The following is a 21830-nucleotide window of genomic DNA, read 5'->3' on the forward strand; positions in this document are numbered from 1 at the left end:
GATACTTGAAATCGTGAAAATCTAATTCAGCTTTTTACTGAAGACAATTTTCTTCATGTGTGTTTTCTATCTAGGTTAATCATGTCAATGAAAATGTTATTAATATTTACTTTCAGAATCAACCTATAGAATAAGATGAATGACAGAATTGCTTGAACCCGGGAGGTGGAGGTTGCAGTCAGCAAAGATCCACACCACTGCACTCCAGCCTGGGCGACAGAGTGAGACTCCATCACAACAACAACAAAAAAAAATCAATATTACCTATTTTAAAATTTTTAAAAAGGTATAATGAAAATAAGTTGGGTTGTAAATGGGTTATAGAATGGGGGACAGTAAGAGGCAGAAGAAAGTGTAAGGGTAGGTGTTTTCTCATCATACATGGTGGGAAGTTGAGTTATAACGAAATACGTAAAACAAGAAAGAAATTCTCAATACAATAGTATTGTCAAAGACTATAAATATAAACAGTAAAAATATAAACATGTCAAACTATCAAAACTTGGAAAGAAGGGGAGAAAAGAAGATTAAAAAGTCATGTGACCTAAATCCTCATTTGAAGAATATGTCAATAAATTATATTTTTAAAAAGCATATTGTTTAGAGAAATAAAGGTAATAAGAAATGAAACAAAGTTAAAATCACTTGGCTTCTTGCTGTAGAGAGGATGATTGCTTTTCATAAATTCTTATTATTCAATTGGTTTCACCTTGCAATCTCTCTCTCACAGATGTGTATATATGTATATACACTATGTAGAATATATTTGTTATATATGTTTAATTTTTATATGAGAAAAAAAGTGTGTATGTGTGTTTAGTATTGTTCTGAGTCATATTTTCTAGATATGTCATAAAGATCTTTCAATATAGACACTAATGCTAACTCTTATATACATGGAAAATCTTCCTGATTTTTATTTAAAAATATTAGCTGTTTTATTATTCTTAAACTTATTCTTCAAAGGTTCTAAATGTATGTTTGCTGTATCTTCTTTCCTTTTCCACCATTGCAATCTCTTCTCCTCTTACTTTTTCTTACTTCTTTATGTTCATCTCAGACTCACTCTCTTGGTTACTGTTTTGCTTTTCTTCAGCAGCCCTCACAAAATTTTTGTTTGAATCTATTTGCTGTCTGATACTTTATCATTTATTTGTAGTTTTTGACATTAAAAAATTTTTTTTTGTTTCCCCTAAGTTTTATCAGCTCATTGCATTCCTCACACTCTCTTCTGGCTTTAGTTCATTTCTCTTCTTAATTTTTTTATTGTACTTTGGGTTCTGGGGTACATGTGCAGATCATGCAGGATTGTTGCATAGGTACTTAGGCAAGGTGGTTTGCTGCCTGCATCCCCCTGACACCTGTATCTGGCATTTCTCCCTATGTTATCCCTCCCCAAACTCTCTACCCTCCATTGTTCCTCCCTACTGTCCCTCCCCAGTGTGTGATGCTCTCAAAATAGACCACTAGCCAGGTTAAAAAAAAAGAAAAGAGAGAATAATCAAATAGATGCAATTAAAAAAAAAAAACAATAAAGGGGATACCACCACTGATTCCACAGAAATACAAACTACCATCAGAGATTACTACAAACAACTCTATGCACATACACCAGTAAACCTAGAAGAAATGGATAAATTCCTGGACACTTGCACCCTCCCAAGACTAAACTAGGAAGAAGTTGAAACCCTGAATAGACCAATAACAAGGGCTAAAGTTGAGGTAGCAATTAATAGCCTACCAACCAAAAAAAGTCCAGGACCAGACGGGTTCACAGCCGAATGCTTAACTTTTAAAAATTTTCTCAGTCTAGACTAAAAAAATTTATCTTGCATTGTGTATCTTTTTGAAATTTACTTCAGTTTTAAGCGTTGTGTTACGGTTTTATTTTTCTGCATTGTATTTGTTTTTTAGAGTAAAGGTTTTATCTACTGAATTGTTTTGATTCTCACTTTCTATACCTTCTTACAATAGCTTTGTATGCAGTTAGTCTGAATTTTCCTCTTCCCAGGCAGGGTTCCTAGTTAAAGAGTTCCCATCATGACCAGGAAGTACTCTTTCCTTAACAGATGAGGTTTTGGTGATGATAGTGGGAAAGAGGAAGGTTGCCATATATTATGTTTCTCTTTCGTTTTTCTAGGATTCTTTTATTTCCTATTTATATCCCTTGTTCCAATTACTAGCATACCTCCAATGTCACCTGTTCTGTATTTCCTGTCCCCCCAAAACTGAAGATTCTCTAAAATTCCCAATTAAAATCCCACTTAATTTTAATCTGTTTCCCCATAGTTGGTGTGGCAAACTGTCAACTTCTTTTTTTTTTTAATTACTACTTTAAGTTCTGGGGTACATGTGCAGACCTTGCAGGATTGTTACATAGGTATACACACGCCATGGTGGTTTGCTGCCTCCATTTCTCTTAATATTATCCTTCCCCAATCTCCTCACCCCCTTCGAACCCTCCCCTAATCCCCCACCCCACCAAAGACCCCAGGGTATGATGTTACCCTCCCTGTGTCCATGTGTTCTCATTGTTCAACACCCACTTATCAGCAAACTGACACAAGAACAGAAAACCAAACACCACATTCTCACTCATAAGCGCGTGTTGAACAATGCAAACTGTCAAGTTCTAGGCCTGTGTTCAGTATTTTAGCACTTAATGGCGGGTATTCTCATTTTGGCCCAATTTTCTTCTGCGCTTTGTTTATGACCTTTTCCCATGTCTCTTCTCCATGAGATGTTTTAAACATCTCAATCCCTGCTCTTCAGACCCATAGGTTTATGGTGATGACAGGGTGTCATCAGAAACTCTGTTGGAATTTGTTGTATATTTCTCTAGTTAAAAGATAATTTGAAATTTATACTATTTTTTGTATCTCAGGAATGTTGAAATCTGGCATGATGTAAGACTTTTTTTTTTTTGGTCTTAATTTTGGAAGAGGTTGTCTGGATTGATTTAAATTTAGTCTACTGCCATTTTCCTAGAGCCAATCTAAAACCAAATTACATACTTTTTAAATTATTACATATTTATCAAAGAACAGCAACAAATTATAGAAGGTTAAAAACTGTAATTAAATTATTCACAATCCAACTACTAAAACATAATCATTATTTATTGTTGTTATTATTATTATTATTCAGATGGAGTTTCACTCTTGTTGCCCAGGCTAGAGTACAATGGCACCATCTTGGCTCATAGCAACTTCTACCTCCTGGGTTCAAGTGATTCTCCTGCTTCAGCATCCCAAATAGCTGGGATGCTCTTGGTCAGGCTGTTCTCGAACTCAGGTGATCCACCTGCCTCAGCCTCCCAAAGTTCTGGGATTACAGGTGTGAGCCACCACACCAGGCCCATAATCATTATTTAATACTATGAAGGTGTCATTTTGTTTCCTTTATACAGGCATAATCATGTCTATGTTATGTATGTTTGTATGATATATGCATGTGATTATATGTGTGGAGAAAGAGAGAGAAACAGAGACAGAGAGAAAGAGAGAGGCAGAGACAAATACAAACAGATTTCTCAGAATCTTTGCCTGCAGAAGTTGAGCGATGGTTCAAAACTGAATTATTCTCTGTATGAAGAGGAATAAGAAGACAGTAGAAGCTATGAGCTACAATTGGAAAAATGGCAAGAGTTAAGAAGGAAAAATAGAAATAGACATTTAAAGAGGTATTTTTATGAAATTCCATGTATAATACACAATAAACTTAATTTTCTCACTTTCCAATGAAATCTTCCCTGTACATAATCTTTGGAAAGCAGATTTATTTAAAAAAATTTGAAATATGAATGGAATTTTATTATAAGAGTAAGTTTGGTATAAAACAAAACAAAGAAGAAATTTGCAAAGGAGAATACCCATATATCCATATATATATAATAGATCATACAATTTAGACTACTTTTATATTCTTTTAAAAACTTGACTTTATTTTCTATAAGCTCTTTTTTCATATGGCAGTAACCATTTTTTTAATCATCCCAAATATTCTATTATTTTAAATAATTCTATAGTTCTCCTGCTGGGGCTCAGAAAAAAAAATACCCCAAAATGAAGGCCTTAGCAGCAGCCTGAGAAGCAAAAGATATTCTCTCATTTTTTCCTGTTCTCCTATGGCTCATTCCCATTGTCCCCAGGGGCTAGTCATAAATACTAAAATCCTTCTTCTCCAAGGGGTTGGGTCACAGAAGCCAAAAGCCCTTCTCCCCAAAGCTAGCCATAAAACATAAAAATATTATTCGAAAACCATTTCCATCTCTCTGTGTAACAACTAGTCATACAATAATTTTCTGACCTATCTTGTTTGACTGTAGGTCATGAGACCCCTATTCCACCTGGGTCTTGCCCTATATCCAGAAGGTAGAAATACATGTTCAGAGAAGCCAAGAAAAATCTAGAGAGACAGGCCTTGCTGGGTACCCCACTCAGTCTATTAACATAAGATTATACCTTATTTGTCTCATCATATTTCTTTTTTTTTTTATCCTGAGACGGAGTCTTGCTCTGTCACCCAGGCTGGAGTGCAGTGGTATGATCTAAGCCCACTGCAACCTCCACCTCCTGGGTTCAAGCACTTCTCCTGCCTTAGCCTCCTGAGTAGCTGGGATTGCAGGCAACTGCCACCACACCCAGATGATTTTTGTATTTTTAGTAGAGACTGGGTTTCATCATGTTGGCCAGGCTGATGTCAAACTCCTGACCTCTTGATCTACCTATCTCAGCCTCTCAAAGTGCTGGGATTACAGGCCTGAGCCACTGCACCCAGCCTGCCCCATCATATTTCCACATGACTGTCCATACTTTGTTGAACTTAAGCATAAAAATAAACAATTTCTCCTGTATCTTTGGGTCTTCATTCTGAAACCTAACATGCATACATAATAAGTAAATTTATATGTTTTTTCACTTATTAATCTGCCTTTTGTGAGTTGATTTTTCAGCAGATTTTCAAAGACCAAAGGTTTCCTTTGGCCCCTCTAATCCTTATTCAAAAAAGTTTATCACCATATATTATTTCCTTTGGATGTGTTCTCTGGAGTACAGATATGGATACAGATATGAGAAGTTTACAAAGATTTTTAGTTTATACATATTCCCACATTACTATAAGGCTTATGCCATTTAGGTTATCACCACCATACTCTGTACTGAGCCTATTTTAAAAGGTTTGGTCAATTTGATAGATTTAAAAGATATCTTAAGTATTTTAAATACTTTTCAAATATTTATTGGTCATAACTCTTATGAGGAGAAAATTTCTGGTTAATCATATGTTGTTCATATTCTTGTCCATTCTTCCATTACAATATTAAGTTTTTATTTTGTATGCAAGTATTCTTTATATATAAATGGAATCACATTTTTGTTTACCCAGTTATCCATTTAGATTTCAATATTGCTTAGGACTTTCTATTGATGTGCATTTTTTGAGGTTCAAATTAACAATCCTTTTTTGTAAGTTATTTTGTATGTAATTTTCATGAACTCTTTCTCAATTTTAATATCATGGAAAGATTTGTATACGTTTCTCCATTAATTATGATTTTAAAAATAACAGTTACTTCATTACTCCGTCTGAATGTATACGTTTCTCCATTAATTATGATTTTAAAAATAACAGTTACTTCATTACTCCGTCTGAAAGTTATTTTGGGGTATAAATGAATGTACCACTGGTACATGGTACCATATAAATGAATACTATATGGTTATATAAATGAATGATCTCCTAAGTATATTAGGTCTGTTTCAGTGTATCCTTCTGTTCTGTGGCTTTTATAACTACACCATGACTAAATTATTTTAGTTGTTATAGTTTGTATACTTTATTAACTAGTAGCACAGCAACTATATATTTCATTGCTTTTTGACTAGCTCTATAAAATGATATTTTTAAATAGTACAAACGTTTTTATTACTTCTGGAATATGCCCACATGTACATTTTTTCACGGCTATCATTAAGTGATTGTAATTTTAAATATATCTAGTTCTGATCTCAGAAGCAAAAGATACCACTATCCTGAGTATACTATAAATCACTATAACTAAAATTGTGTAGCTATGAAAGTTAGCCATTCAGATAGTTCCAATACCAGCTAATAACTTGCTTTACCAAATTCTCTGTAGAAGTCACAAGCTAATATGATACACAGAGCAAATGGCTGGGGAAGGGGAAGGTGAGAGAGTGTTAAGTGATGTCTAAAACAATTCCACAGAAGTTTATGAGAAACTTTGCCATATTTATTTATTGATCGACACCTCTAGAATTGTACACCAGCAACATTCTTTTTTTGAGACAGAGTCTCACTGCGTCACCAGGCTGGAGTGCAGTGGCGTGATCTGGGCTCACTGCAACCTCCGCCTCTCAGGTTCAAGCGATTCTCCTGCCTCAGCCTCCCAAGTAGCTGAGATTACAGACGTGAGCCAATATGCCCAGCTAATTTTTGTATTTTTAGTGGAGATGGGGTTTCACCATGTTGGCCAGGATGGTCGTGATCATTTGACCTCATGATCCACCCACCCCAGCCTCCCAAAGTGCTGGGATTATAGGTGTGAGCTACTGCGCCCGGCCACACCTGCAACTTTCTAATGCCGTATTTGCTTTTCCCCTATCACTTGATTTTTGGCCCTTGACACTCAGATAAACTTGGAAGGTTCACTAATAACTAATATTTTTAGCCATTATGAGTATTACACATTATTTTCCATATAATTACCTGGTGAAGTCTGTCATCTCCATCATGATCATACACATGTTCTTGGCCAGAACAATGATGTCGTTGCTTGTATCATCCCATATCTCAATCTCAGCGTCCAGCTTACTCTTTACTTTCTTGAAATCAGCAACTTGCTCAGCAATCTTTTCCTTTTCTGCCTCAGGCAGTTGAGTCATTTTAGCCTAAAACATGTGATAATTAGAATTTAAATCATTCCACTACGACAAAAGCATTTTAGGAATAAGTAGACATTACAGGATATTCACAAAACTTAATCACTCAAAATCAGAGACACAGTATTGTTAAAGTCTTCAATCAAAACTTTCCAGGCTTAATTTTTCATATAAAAATCTATTAAATTAGAATAATGTGCTCTAGAATTATATTGTTGCATTTGAGAATAAGACTGTAGAACTTGGTGTCCAACATACTTACGTCCATTTTATAAAATAAATGTGGGACTTTGCAAATTTCTAGTGCATTTCAAATTTTAAACAAGCTCAAATTTAGTGTAATACATCACCTTTGTTAGAAAAGTGCATATAAAAAGGGGAATATATAACATAATTTAACTTGAAATGAGACTATGTCTACCTACGTGTTTATGAGTAATTACAGGATGAATTAGTCATGCCTCAACTTTAACATAATAAAGAAAATAAACAATGATGCTTTTGGTTTGAAATTTTCTTTAAATGTCTCAGCATAATGCTTGACACATATTGAATGTTCCTTAAATAGTAGCTATTTCTTTTTCAATAATCAAAATATATTCACGTCTAATACATTTTTTTCATTTTATTTGCATTTTTTCTATGAAGAATCAAATTAAGCTACATGAGACTAAGTTTTTAACTGATACAAGTGCTATTTCTTAGCATTTGAAAGTAGTTTGTAGTTTCTTCTCTCAGGAAATATGTCCTATGTGAGGCTGTAAGAGAAGAGCAACTTTTACTACTGCTGGCATATGGTAAAGCATGTAAATGAAGACACAGCTCACTACTTCTGAAATGAAAAGTAATATGCAAGCACGTTAAGTAAATTGTAAGCCACCAACCCATTAAACTAGTTCAAAAATAGAAATGAGTTTTCTCTATCTTGACTACTAGTCATTATCATTCTCTCTATTCTCATAAAAAGTGTTAAAACATTCAAATAACAATAGCTAAGATAGGTTCAACTGGGGCTTCTCTTTACATTCTGTATCTCTTCTCTTTACATTCTGTATCCGTGATGCTAGATCTAATAAATATTGCTGAATATACACTGGTATTATGGCAAATTATTTACTGTTCTCTTAATAGAGTTAAAGCTATTCAAGAGCTGAACTGGCTAAGTGTATTCCAAGTTCTGTTACTTGGAATGCCACCGATTTCCAATATGACCTTGAGGAAGTTACTTACCCCTCCTGTCTAAGTTTCCCTAGACACAACATGACAGTAATTGCAACTGCTATCTACCTGCCATGCAGGAAACAGAGTCGATTGTTGGATAAGAGTGAGACTGACCCTATTGTGGACAGGGAGCTCATTGGTGCACTTCATCTCCTTAATAACATCTCAACTCAAATGGTGAATTACAACAACAGACATTTACGTCTGATAAGATAAGGGCCAAAAGGTGGGCAAGAGTTTGCAAAATTAAAAGATCTAGAGAATTCTCATCCTTTTTCACAGGGAGAACAATAGCAGCAACAAAACATTAAGTTACTAACACCTTTACAGAAGGTTTTAAGTGCTTCTATGATTTATTATATGTCATCAATCAATTTCAACCACCCTGAAAATTCCAAAACAAGACTTAAGAGAATACTTGATGTTTAGAAAGTCTAGGTGAAAAATTCTTTATTGAATTATTTTGTGCAGGTTAGACAAAGAAACTGAGGTACAAAGCTTTAGAAAAATTAGGTAAGCAGAATCTCTGATGTGTATCGCCAGGTGGCTATATGTCTAGGCTTCTGCTTAGATCTATAGAGCAGAATTCTGATATAAATAACCGTCAAAGGCCTTTTGAATCACTGCCATATGAGTAAGATTATATTGTGTATCTATTGATCTTAGAATATGTTACCAAACACAAGAAAAATAGCTAACACACATATGACAGGCACTCTTCTAGAAACCACGAACATATTTAAACTTCAATCTTCATAGGAGCTCTATGAGGAATTATAATTATTCCAATTTTATAAGTGAGGAAATTGAGTCTTTCTGAAATGTTAAGTGAGTAATCAAGATTATAGTGTCAGTCAACGGTAGAATCAGGATGTAGCCAGAAAATATAGCTCTAGAGTTTTTGTTCTATTGCCAAGTCAACAAACATGAATAATATTGCCCTCAATATACCAATATATCCCCTTTCTCCATGATGGTATTTCTCTATCTCTTTGACCTCTGAGTGCAATTGTTCTCCAAAGAATAGTCACATTGTTGAGAATCTACGTTTCCTCATCTTTTTTTTTTTTTTTTTTTTGAGACAGATTTTTGCTCTTGTTGCCCAGGTTGGAGTGCAATGGCGCCATCTCAGCTTACCGCAACCTCCCCCTCCCAAGTTTAAGTGATTCTCCTGCCTCAGCCAACTGAGTAGGTGGGATTACAGGTGCCTACCACCTGCCCAGCTAATTTTTGTGTTTTTAGTAGAGACGGGGTTTCAACATGTTGGCCAGGCTGGTCTCGAACTCCTGATCTTGTGATCTGCTCTCTTGGCATTGCTTTCCCCTTACATCCAACAGCCCCTTTTCAGAGTCTTCCACCTGCCCTCATCTGTCAAATGTACACCTCCCCAAGAATCTGTGCCGACCCTTTTAAATTTCTTCATTATCTTCTCCCTTAGCACACTCATCTACTTTCTTTTTTTTTTTTTTCTTTTTTACATTAGGTAATAAAATTGTAAGTATGTACTATGCATTACATTATGTTCTGAAGTATATATACACTGTGGAATATACAATGGAATATTATTCACCCATAAAAAAGAATGAAATCCTATCATTTGTGACAACATGGAATCTGGGGGAAATTATGTTAAGTGAACTAACCAGACACTGAATGATGATTACTACATGACCTCATTCATATGCAGAATCTAAAAACAATATCACAAAAGTAGAGAATAGAGTAGTGGTTACCAGGGGCTGGGGTGGTGGGAGAGAGGGGTTGAGAAGATGTTGGTCAGAGGATAAAAAATTTCATTTAGACAGGAGGAATAAGTTCAAGAGATCTATTGTATAACATGGTGACTAGAGCGAATAATAAATTGCATTCTTGAAAAATGCTAAGTGACTGTAAAGTGTTCTCACTTTAAAAATGATAACTCTGTAAGGTAATGCATGTGTTAATTAGCCAGTTATAATCCTTCTACAGTGTATCTATACATCAGCTCCTTTATGACTTTAACTATCACTGCTATGAAGATTACTTCCAAACAACCTCTTCAGTCCTGACTGTTCACTTTTCCAGTACTGTGATCAGTACATCCACTGCTGTGTTGGGAATACGTGATTACAGAAGGATGAAAACCATACTCAGCCAAACCATTTATTCTCTTGATTTTCATGTTTCTCAGCGATACTTCCTGTTTTCCAGTCTTGAAATTCTACATCTAAGAAAATCATTCTCTTTTCTTTACCCTGTTCTGTTAGTTGTCCATTTTATCCTTTATCAAATCCATTTCCTTCTATGTATTACTATAACCTCTCCTGCTATCTACTGGTCCTAATGTTCTCTTTTGTTTTCAGTCTTTTTGTTTTGCTACTGCTTGATTCAATATTTCTGAATATGACGGAACTGTGCAGTCCTTCAGTTAATATCCTTATCTTTACATCTCCTTATCAAATAAAGAGTATCAGTTCCTCAAACACCACCATTATATTTGTTTGATTCAAATAGAAAATTCATATAAAATGCCTAAGTCATAAATGTACAGTTGGAACAATTTTCACAAACAGAGCAAATCCATGTACCTACACCCAAATCAAGAAACAAAAAGATTACAGGTACCCAGAAGACTCCTTCCATCTTCTGCTAGTCACTATCTCCTAAGGGTCATCACTGACTTGATTTCTAAAACTATAGATTTGCCTGTTTTCTAATCTTATAAAAGTGGAATCATAGCGCATGAATTCTTGTGTCTGGCTTTTTGTGTTCAGCACTTAAATGCTTGAAATGCATCTATACTGTTGCATGTAGTTATATCTTGTTTATCCTCATTGCTCTATATACATATTATTCCTCTCTCCAAATATATATATACACATGTTTTTCTATAAATTTATTCACACTTTTCTATAATATTTTCAAAACCATTCCATTTTTAGCTATGATAAATAATGAGTATTATTGGACTTTTCTTTAGGTGTACATATGGGTGTATTTCTCTTGAATGTATATCAAGGAGTGGAATTACTCTGTCACAGGGATCATCATAATCTTTGTTCCTACCAGCTTTTCCTTCTCATCCCATCTTACTTCTTTCAACACGCTGGATCCTCAAGCTAAGCTAAGCTATTTGTTGCTTCAGGTAAATATCTTGAGATATTGCCATTAATTATTTTTGCTAATTTTCTTCTTCCCTTCCCCCAATTTTTTGGTCCAAATTTAATCATATTTCGAGGCCAAACTCATATAGTATATGCCCCTTTCCCCATCCTTCATGTGCGAGTAATTATTATCTTAAAATTTTCAGAACATGTTATCAGTTCTTCCCTCTAGACATTCATATTGTTCTCTCGTATGGTATAATCTGGTGAACACAACTACCTTATCTCAGTTACTAGAGATAATGTTGTTGAAAACAATGTCATCTTTTAGAATAATAATTATGACTGTACACATAATTTTAATTTGTACTTTTTGAATGTATTTTTTGTCTCCTTCCCTTAAAATATAAGTTCTCTTAAAGTGGGAACATATTGCATGATAAATCTTTGTTTGCGATTGTTAATAGAAATACTCAGGAGCTTAAAAAAACCCCAGATTTGTGAGCTCAAAATTTTATACCACTGATCTTTCATTTTCTTTGTCACCCACATTTACACAAATGTCAAGCTTTTACCTCTGCACAGATCTCAGATTCATTTCTCTTATATATTTTTTCTAGTATTTTTCAAACTCAGTTTCTTATTATTCCTCCAAGATTGTATTAATAGCACAGATGATCATTTTTCATCTTATCTACTTAATTGTTCTATGCTCATTACTACTGCATAAAATATTGACATGCTTACATTATTTATCTGCTTAAAAAATTTAAAGAACTATAATTACCCCTTAAAAGAGACAAAAGGAAAAGAAAAAAGTGATATAAGAAAAATACAGAAATTGTTGTCATGCAGACCTCCATTCACATTCCACTTTTGCCAAGTATTAGTTCTGCAGCAATGAACAACCCTAAATCCCAGTTTCATATGTCAAATGATAATAAATTCATAGAGGTTGCATGAGAATTAGTTACGTCTATAAACAACTGTACCTGGAATACACTGGGGACTCAGTAAATGGGGCATAAAATTAATGTATATAAATGTATCATCTTGGCCTCCAAGACTTTACACAATATTGAGAAGGAGGATAAGTAAAATATTCATGTAGCCTACCTCACAGAGCCTAGGGAAGAACCAAATGAAACATTTTGAGTAATTGCTTTCCATAAGCAATACATACCATAGAAATATAGCACCATTATATTTACCTTATTCTCAGAAGCTTCAGAATCCAAGTCACTTATTTTGCAGATAAGAAAAGTGTCCCAGAAAGGAGAAATGGCTTAAAAAGACTATCCAGCTGGTTAGTGACATTTGATGTTTCCATCCATGTATTCTCATTAGTAGCTCTCCCTTTCCACAATTTTTTTTTTTTTTTTGGCTTTCCTTAACTATAACTTTTTTCATGGAAGTTAAATTCTTAGGTAAATCATATAACTTTGTTAATTTCTGTATCCACAATACTGGATGAAACATAGAAATAGCATTTTGTTAACAAGTCGTCCACAATTACTAATTTTTTTCTATTTTATAAATATTAGAGAATTTCTAATTAATTCATATCACTCATATGAATGGGTAGCTTGAACTCAACATTCAAAGTAAAATGTTTACCAAACTTTAAAAATATACACACAGTATATGTACATATTGGACAAATAGTTCTCAAATGATAACTCCTGTACTTATCTTCAGCGTATCTCAAAATTTAATAGTGGCATGTATGTGTTTTCTTAAATTAAGCCTAGAGGCATTTGAGAAATAGATGTATTTTTAATACATCAAAAGTATAAATAGCATAGAGCACTTTGATAGAATTTTAGAAATTATAAAGTGCTTTTGGCAAAAATTCAACATAATTAAAATCTTGAGAACAAATTTATTTAAACAAGATTTATGCATGGATATCGTAAGCATACTAAATTGTGATCTCAAATATATTCCTGAGAATTCATAAGAGCAATTTTCTGTAATATTTTAAAAATAACATTTAGTAACTGGAGTTGGACTTTAAGAAGTTATATACATTTCTACATATTTATGTATAGACCTCTAAATCAGAATTTAAACATATATTAGCTTTAATTAGCTCTCAGTTTTCTCATCCATCAAAACAAACAAACAAACAAAAACTCTTAGCACCCAGTAGGTTACATTCACAGTTATAAAACTGTCTTATTTTATGATAAAACTTTATAGGTTTCAGGGACTGGGTCGAAACAGAGTTAACTATTATCAGGTATATTTGATTGATTATCCAAGTTTTAAAGGTAATAACGACACTGATTGATATTTGCTCACACTTCCCATATGCCAGTCACTCTACTGAGCGCTTTTGAAAAAAATTATCCCATTTAAATAATAATATGATGAGGCAGCTATTATTGATACCCATTAGTCACAATCATGGAAATGAGGTCCATAGGGAACATGTGCAGGTCTCCTATAAAGGAAGACCCTCTCCAATATTTTCTTTCTTTTACATAAGTTTAGTTATATTTTATTTGTGAATCTAGTTTGTGTCCTTGTTCTAGAAATAAATAATGGTTGTAAAGGGCATTTGGGAGATGAATAAAGAAATTTGTATATAAACTGCATATTAAGAAAAATTAGGAAGTGATTGTTAATTTTCTTCAGTGTGGTGATCATACTGTGGTTATATAAGAGAATGTTCATTATTTTGGGATATTCCTGCTGAAATATTTATGTATAAAACACTATGATGTTTCAAATTACTTTGAAGTAGCTGAATAAAAACCAAATATGGCTCTGGCACTATGGTTAAACTGTTAATTTTTAGGTAATGGGAATATGAAGGGTGCATTGTACTAGTGATTAAACATTTCTCTGCATTTAATTTTTCACAATAGAAAATTAAAAGCAAATAAAATTTTCTATAATTTTTTGTAGAGGCATGAGATTTCTTAGAGACTACATAACATCTTATTCCAAAATATCATTCCATCTATAACATTTATGACCAATGATGCTTTCAACACTTTTTGGACTTTCCTGAAAGTCCAATGCTGGATTCTCTGGGACTGAGAAATAAAGTAGTCCATGCCCATTTTACCAATAAAAATTAAAATATAATAAATGAGACTCATGACCTCCAGAAGTAATCTTCACATAGATAAATTTCATTGAGGATCCTGACATGTATCATAATGACTGAAATTTACATGTAGCATAAATCTTTCTCTGAAAAGAAAAGTTGCTTCAAAGGTGGTGATTTTATGGAGGCTCTAAAACAAGGTGCTGATGCGAGCAGGTATCAAAAGAGCTGACATGAATATCCTCATCCTTTTGACAGATGTGATCTTAGCACAGCCATATATTTCTTGCAATATATATTTTAGCCAGAAGGTGAAGATCAAGCCTTTACAATATTTCCTCTAAAATTATATACATATAATTATACATTGAAATGTGGTGAATTTGTTTAGCAAGAGTCAACCTTTAAAAGCCTGGCTGATTTATTTAGGGGCATCAATACTATCAAGTTTCAATTCCCAATGAAGTGAGGACCAGCCCCAGTACCTAAGTGATCTCATCAGTTGAGGAGATTCTACTTGAGCTGCCAGCCCTTTTTCCACTTAATATCTTACTTTTGTCTTCCAATAACAGGCATGCACTTCCTCATGAGGCACTGAATTACATTTTTAGACAGAGTAGTTATTAGAAAATCTTTATCTTTCTTCTCTATGTCTACATGTTAGCTTGAATTCAGACCTCTAGAACCTAAAGGAGTATATGTAGTCTATTTTCCACAAAATGATCTTGCAGTTTTGTGAAAAATAATTATCAGATACTATTAACATTAATCTCATTCTCTCATTCATTCCTTCACCTATTCCTTTTCTGTAGAACTATTCAATTCCAGACACTACAACAACTTGTTATCCAGAAGACTAGCATCGAGGTTTTCCTCTGGTGGTATCTCAGTGTATCACTGATCCTTTCACAAAATGACTTCCAGATTCAGAAGTGAAAATTCTAGATGAATTTTGACAAGTCAAGAAAACAATAATGGTCTTTATTCACGATACTGTGTTTGCACTCTTTAAAGACCAAAATTGTAACAGAAATTTTGTAACATTCATGTAAATTATTTACTCATGCTTAACATGGAAATGAAATGCCCATTACAAAAATAAACTATAGCTAAGCCATATCAACACTGTCCTGTGTATTTATTTTTAAATAGAAATATTGCAAAGATTTACACTAAATTTAATTTATTTAATTGCATTGTGTTTTCTTTGGTTCCTTATTCCAGAATGCTGGTATACTTTTGTCTTTTGATGGTGCCCAGCCTGACAATATAGAAATTCTCAAACAATTCAATAAATAAATATTATAAAGGATGTGAGAAAATCAAACACCACTCTCTAAAAGCCTATCAATTTTATTCACAAGAATGCCTTTAAGATGCTATGCAGTGACTAGTAACTTATACTTTGCTCACAATTTAAGTAAGTTTGGTTACCTGAATTCCATGCCCCAGTTTACTGTAAATTGGAAGTAGATAGAAGGTGTGCTAGTCTGACTGAAAGGATGGAAAAGAAAATTTATCAGAAAAGGGACAGACTACTCAGATAATGAGGGTCTTCTAGTTATAAATAAGCTTTCCTGCTTATATCAGGACACCTTCATGCTATATGTATTATAGCATAGTACAATTATATTTGGTCATAATACTGACAATGAGTCATCCACAACATCATCACCCAGCATTTATTGATGTCTACTGTAAAGTAGAGTTGAACGGCATCATTTCTGCTCTGAAACAGTTTAAAAGATCGCTGTGCAGAAAAAAAACAAATTATATTTAGAACATTTTGGTTGGTAAGGTAAAGATACATGGAGTACAATTTGAAAACCAATTCCAGTTACTTTTTAAAAATTTAAATCTTATTATATGAATTTTATAATGACAAATTGTATGAATAGTGTACCAACTAAAGTAGGATTTGGGTAAGAATTATATACCTCTTACTTTTATATGTATTTTCTTTTAATCATAATTTTGTAATGAATAAAATTTTATTACATATATATGCATTAAATGTGTAATTAAATATATTTACAAGATTTCCCTCCGGATTGGTTTGCGGAAATTTAAACATTTCATTCTAACAAAAATTTTCTTGATAAAATAACAATTTGAGGAATATTGTATAGAATTCCAAATATGGCATTTGCTTGTCGATAAATTATGCTTATATATATATCTATATTATTATGATTAATATGGTACCAAGACTAATGATCCATATAAATATGCTAAATATATCTCCTTCCATTGAAAACCAGATGCAATATCTATAGTCACATACTCATGGCAAAGAAAATATGAAATCTATTTTCATTATATTATCTGTTGAATATAGATTATGTAATGCACAAAGAAAAATATGCAGTTATATTTTACATAATATATAATCCATTCCCCATTTACTAGGTTTTTAAAAATGCAAAAGAAAATATTTTTTATCTATTTGAGTAATATACTATTATTTGTTTCTGACTCCACTACTGTGTAATTATTCACAATTCTGTTAGTTTATGATCTAATTATTCACGATTCTGTTAGTTTATGATCTAAGACCCAAAATTAGCATAAGTTTCCATATTCTGAAATTTAAATAAAGCAGTCATGCTTCTTCTCATATATTCTTTGAGAGTCTCAAGTTTCCTCAAGAACTTCATAAATTTCTAATGGTTTATATTTCCATAGGCCACCTTTTTTCTCTGCATTTCTGTTCTTGATCTACCGCATTCATTTGAAACTGATCTTGAATAACTATTCCCTTCTCACATCATTATAGGGACCCAACATTGTAAAACTCTTCAGAATCATTCACATATGTCATTTGTGTATATAGGAAGGTTTGTGAAAATGTTTAGGGATAACATGAGAATTTTACAAAGTAAAATGACTTAACATTGCAATGTCTCTGATTTTTACTTAAAGTTATAAATAAGATTTCCTGCTTGTATCAGGACACCTTCATCCTGTATGTATTATAGGATATCCTGCATCTTCTACTTTAAGATCTTTAAGTAAAGATGTAGGATATCCTACAATTCAAACAGGATGAAGGTGTCCTGATACAAGCAGGAAAGATCTTTAAGTAAAGATGTAGAATATCCGATAACACATTCATCCTGTATGTATTACAGGATCTTCTACATCTTTAAGTAAAACATCTTTTACTTACAGTTCTTTAATTACTTAAAGATGTAGTACTTTAAAATATTTTTACTTAATGATCTTTTACTTAAAGATCTTTTACTTAAAGATGCAGAATATGGGTAAAAAAAAAAATTGCTTCCAAATTTACATCAACAACCAAAGCCAAAAATCTACAAGTTCATGACTTTTCTTAAAACCAATTATAGTTGCCAAATAATAATTCTACTGAATGAGTTAAACAGCCAAGGAAAATTCTATTCAATACTGCTGCAATGGAGGGAGAGATGGAACTTTGCTCTGCTGAAACAAAGAGAAGGAGAGTTTATAAGCACTGGGGTGAGCTATCGGAAAGTACTGGAGGACATTACTGGAGCTGGTCAATGTAATTAGACCCTCTGTGTCTGCAAAATGGTACTTACTGAATAGGCTTCTACCCTCCCATAGGAAGTAGGAAATAGAGGCTTTATCTTTCTTGATAACTACATTTCAAAGAGATCATTCACAGATGCTTAAGAAAGATATTATCTTGTTAAACTGGCAAGAAGCTGGAACAAGATTTACATCACAAAGTATCAGAGAAATAATTTACAATGGAAAGTTCTCCAAAGGAGATGCTTTAGGAAAAGGGAACTCAGGGGCTGGTACTCAGAAAGAATCCTGACTGAAATTTGGCAAGACGAGAAGAAGTGTAAGGCTTTCATGGTCAGAAGTCCAAGTCAACTAATGAACCTAATATGATATAAGTGTTTGCTTGCCTTGGGTAGATACCACCTGACACTGGCAAGTTGAATTCAGCTAGAAGAGCTAACAAATTAGTTAAGCATGACTCATCCTATGATGGCAGAAAGTAAATAAGTTCTCAAAAAAGAAGAACATGTTAAAAAGAAACAGGACATCCAGGCATGATGGCTCATGGCTGTAAGTCCAATATTTTCAGGGGCTGAGGCAGGAGGACTGCTTGAAGCCAGGAGTTCAAGACCAGGCTGGCCAATATAGCAAGACCCCCATCTATAATAATAATTATAAAATAGGAAAAAAGTAAAATTTAAAAAAAGAAAAAAAAAACTTTAAAAAAGAAGGAAAACAAACCAAAAAAAAAAAAAAAAAACTTTCAATACCAAAGGTGGAGCAATTTGGTCAATGGAATAAGGTTAAAGTCCATAGCCTACCATGAGTTCATAGTGATATAAATAAATAACTGAATAAATAACTAAATATGGCAGAAGGGACAGTCTTCCTTAAAATTCCAATTAATAAATTTAAAAAGCGAAGAAGGTAGAAAATCATGTTAGGCAAACACCACAGTAATTATTCTTTGGCAAGATTAACTGATGGAGATTAAAATTCATAGGTGAATATTTGAGAAGGTATAAAATTGAATAGTCTTAAAGCACTGTACTTTGGCTGGACATGGTGGCTCACGCCTGTAATCCCAGCACTTTGGGAGGCCTAGGTGGGCAGATCACTTGAAGTCAGGAGTTTAAGACCAGCCTGACCAACATGGTAAAACCCCATCTCTACTAAAAATATAAAAAATGACAGTCACCACTGTAATCCCAGCTGCTGGGGAGACTGAGGCAGGAAAATCACTTGAACCCAGGAGGCAGAGGTTGCAGTGAGCCAAGATCTCACCATTGCACTCTAGCCTGGGTGACGGAGAGAAATTCTGACCAAAAAAAGAAGCAATGCACCCAAGATATTAATTAAAAAGAAAAAAAAAAAAACAGTAGTTTTTCAGTAGAAAAAGCCAGCAACCAACACCAAATGACAAAAACCAACATCACCAGAAATGAGACCTATTAACATCTTGAATTCCTGATTTGATGGACTAAGAAGGACATGTTAGTTTTGTGATATTCCCTCCAGAAACGCACAACCTTAAAATAATGAGGAAAACATAAGACAAATTCAGATTATATGACATTCTGTAAAATATCTCATCTGTGTTCTTTAAAAATATTAAGATAATGAAACATAAGGGAAGATTCGGGAAACACCATACTCCAGAGGGGACTAGGAGATGTAACAACTGAATAAATAAAATATTGGATCCTGGATTGAATCCTAGAATAGAAAAAGAATACAGGTGGAAAAATTGATGACATTGGAATAAAGTCTGTAGTTTAATTAACAATATAATACCAATAGTCATTTCTTCATTTCAACAAATGAACCCTGGTTATGCAAATCGTTAACATTACGGGAAACTAAGCGAAAGACCTATAGGATCTCTCTGTCCTTTTTTCAGCTTTCTGTAACTATAAAATTATTTCAAAATAAAAAATTAAAAACAATGCAAACTATGCATCCGAATCCTCATATGTATGCCAGCAAATACAGAATAATTTACTTTGTGGGGGCTACCATTTTCAGTGCTTGGCATCCTACCTTCTTAGGTGGGCCCCTCTCTGTCCTTTTCCCCTCTTTCATCCCCCTATTCTCCCACAGCAAAATACTGCATATTTTCTAAGCACACATTTTAAGTATTGTCTTATATATATCTATCCATCAGAGTCTCATCTCTCAACACTGTGCAGAATATTCTCCTGAAGAAAAAGAGTCCCTTCCCTAAAGGGAAGTCTAAAACTATTATTTTTTTTTCTTTTTGCTAGAGATCTTCTTAGTGAGGAGTAAAAAAAAGTGAGGGAATGAGTAAACAAGAAGGCATTATCCTATAAACATAGATACTCACCAAAGCAAATTTGGATGTTATTAACAGCTTATAAACTGAGATGCTGTAAAAACCCATCTAATTTTGGATAACCACATAACTTGTTAACAAAAGCTCTGCCCAAGCTTAGTACTAGAATAATATCATTAAATAACATGCAACTTGTAATTTAGGATGTTTAAATGGATCCTGATAGCTCAATAAAATATTCTTGCTAAGACAAACTCCATGGGGGTAAGACAAGTGGACCAAGCAGCCTATGCTACTCTTCTCTAGATTCACCTCCCACTTGAGTATTTCATCCTAATTATCATTGCCACAACCTCCATGGTTTTGCTTGAGGGTCAGAGGACCTACACACACTTTCCACCTAACATCTTGCTTATGAAAAAATTATGGTCTTAACTATGTATGACCAGCTAGCATAAGCCTGGACTATATAAAATATTAGACAAGATATTAAAGATTTTAAAAGGCAGACACAGATGCAGAGTAATATGGTCTTGGTAAAGAGGCAACTAAGGTCTGGCTCATTCTTCTATGCTAGTCGTTACCCATCCTATATATTGTGGAAACCAACGTATATCCATTACTGACCACCCAGGCACACAAACAGGACATTGTGTTCCAAATATAATTATAGGTAGCCAAGTCCTACAGAGGCCAGTGTTTTCTTATTATGGCTTTCTGAGCACTCACCTCTCCAAGCGATTCACATTTGAAATGATAGTGAGTTTTCAGAACAGACCAAACTTTAAAAATGTAGCTCTACAGGCTCTAAAAGTATGGCCCATCAGAATGCTACATAAAAGTACTTAAAGCACCACGAAATACTTGATTATTTCATTGCATGCCATTATCAACACAACTCATGTACTCCATAAATACATACCTCTACCACGTACCCACAAAAATTAAAAATAAAGAATGGGTCTTCCATTACAATGGTGTTAATTTTGGAACTTCAAGCAGTCTGTAGTACCTTGAAATCTACCAGAAACTGAACGTAGGAAGTACCTAAAATAGATGTTTCCTAAAGAAATGGTTTTTTTCTCAAGATATTTTTGGAATGAGAAAAAAAAATAATTCTTAGAAAAAGGACTCATCTTGATGAGTTGAAAAATGTTTTATCTGTATACACACTGAATTTTTCTATTTTCTCTAAGCCTCCTTCAGCTAAAGATTCATTTAATAAATCCCCAGGTGAATTATGAACTACTTTCCCAGAGGTGGGACACTATATTTAAAAAAAAAAAAATTGTTAGGGACAATTTGTAAAACAGAAGTTACAATGGCATGTTTCAATGTTATGTATCCATCATCTCTCTATGTATTTATATATTTGTGTATTTTTAAATTTAAGGTGACATGTAACTAACTTGAGATCTCATAGGATAGGAGAATACTAGGACACTAATTAGAAACTGGTCCCCAGAAATAAAGACCTTTGGACTCATCCGACAAGAGAAGAATCACCAGGCATTCTTCCAGCAGAAAGTTACAGCACCCTCCTTGTGCTGCTCATGAGAATTCACAAAGTTAGGGCAATATGTGAAGAATTAAGATAGAAGAACTTGCAAATAATCCCTTGTCTCTCTCTATTAGATTCTAAGGTTGAGCTTTAGAATATTTCAAAATGATAAGAGACCTTAAAAGATTTGTAGAAGAATAAAGAAATAATATATTCATTTTGAAACATTAATATATTTTCATTCAGGATTAATAATAAAATGCTCATGTTAGTGAGA

General features: G+C 33.6%; 1 protein-coding gene across 4 annotated transcripts in view; it reads right to left on the bottom strand.

The window, feature by feature from the left end:
- The window catches only part of CTNNA3 (catenin alpha 3), a 1791515-nt gene that overhangs the window by 152428 nt on the left and 1617257 nt on the right, over nt 1–21830 (bottom strand). For all 4 annotated transcript variants that reach the window (XM_032252666.1, XM_032252665.1, XM_032252664.1 and 1 more), the window contains one exon: nt 6733–6914. In XM_032252666.1, coding sequence (XP_032108557.1) covers nt 6733–6914 — 182 coding nt within the window. The remainder of the gene's footprint in view (nt 1–6732; nt 6915–21830) is intronic.

Source organism: Sapajus apella, unplaced genomic scaffold (genome assembly GCF_009761245.1).
Source record: "Sapajus apella isolate SASKATOON/1434 unplaced genomic scaffold, GSC_monkey_1.0 scaffold78, whole genome shotgun sequence".
Classification (NCBI taxonomy): domain Eukaryota; kingdom Metazoa; phylum Chordata; class Mammalia; order Primates; family Cebidae; genus Sapajus; species Sapajus apella.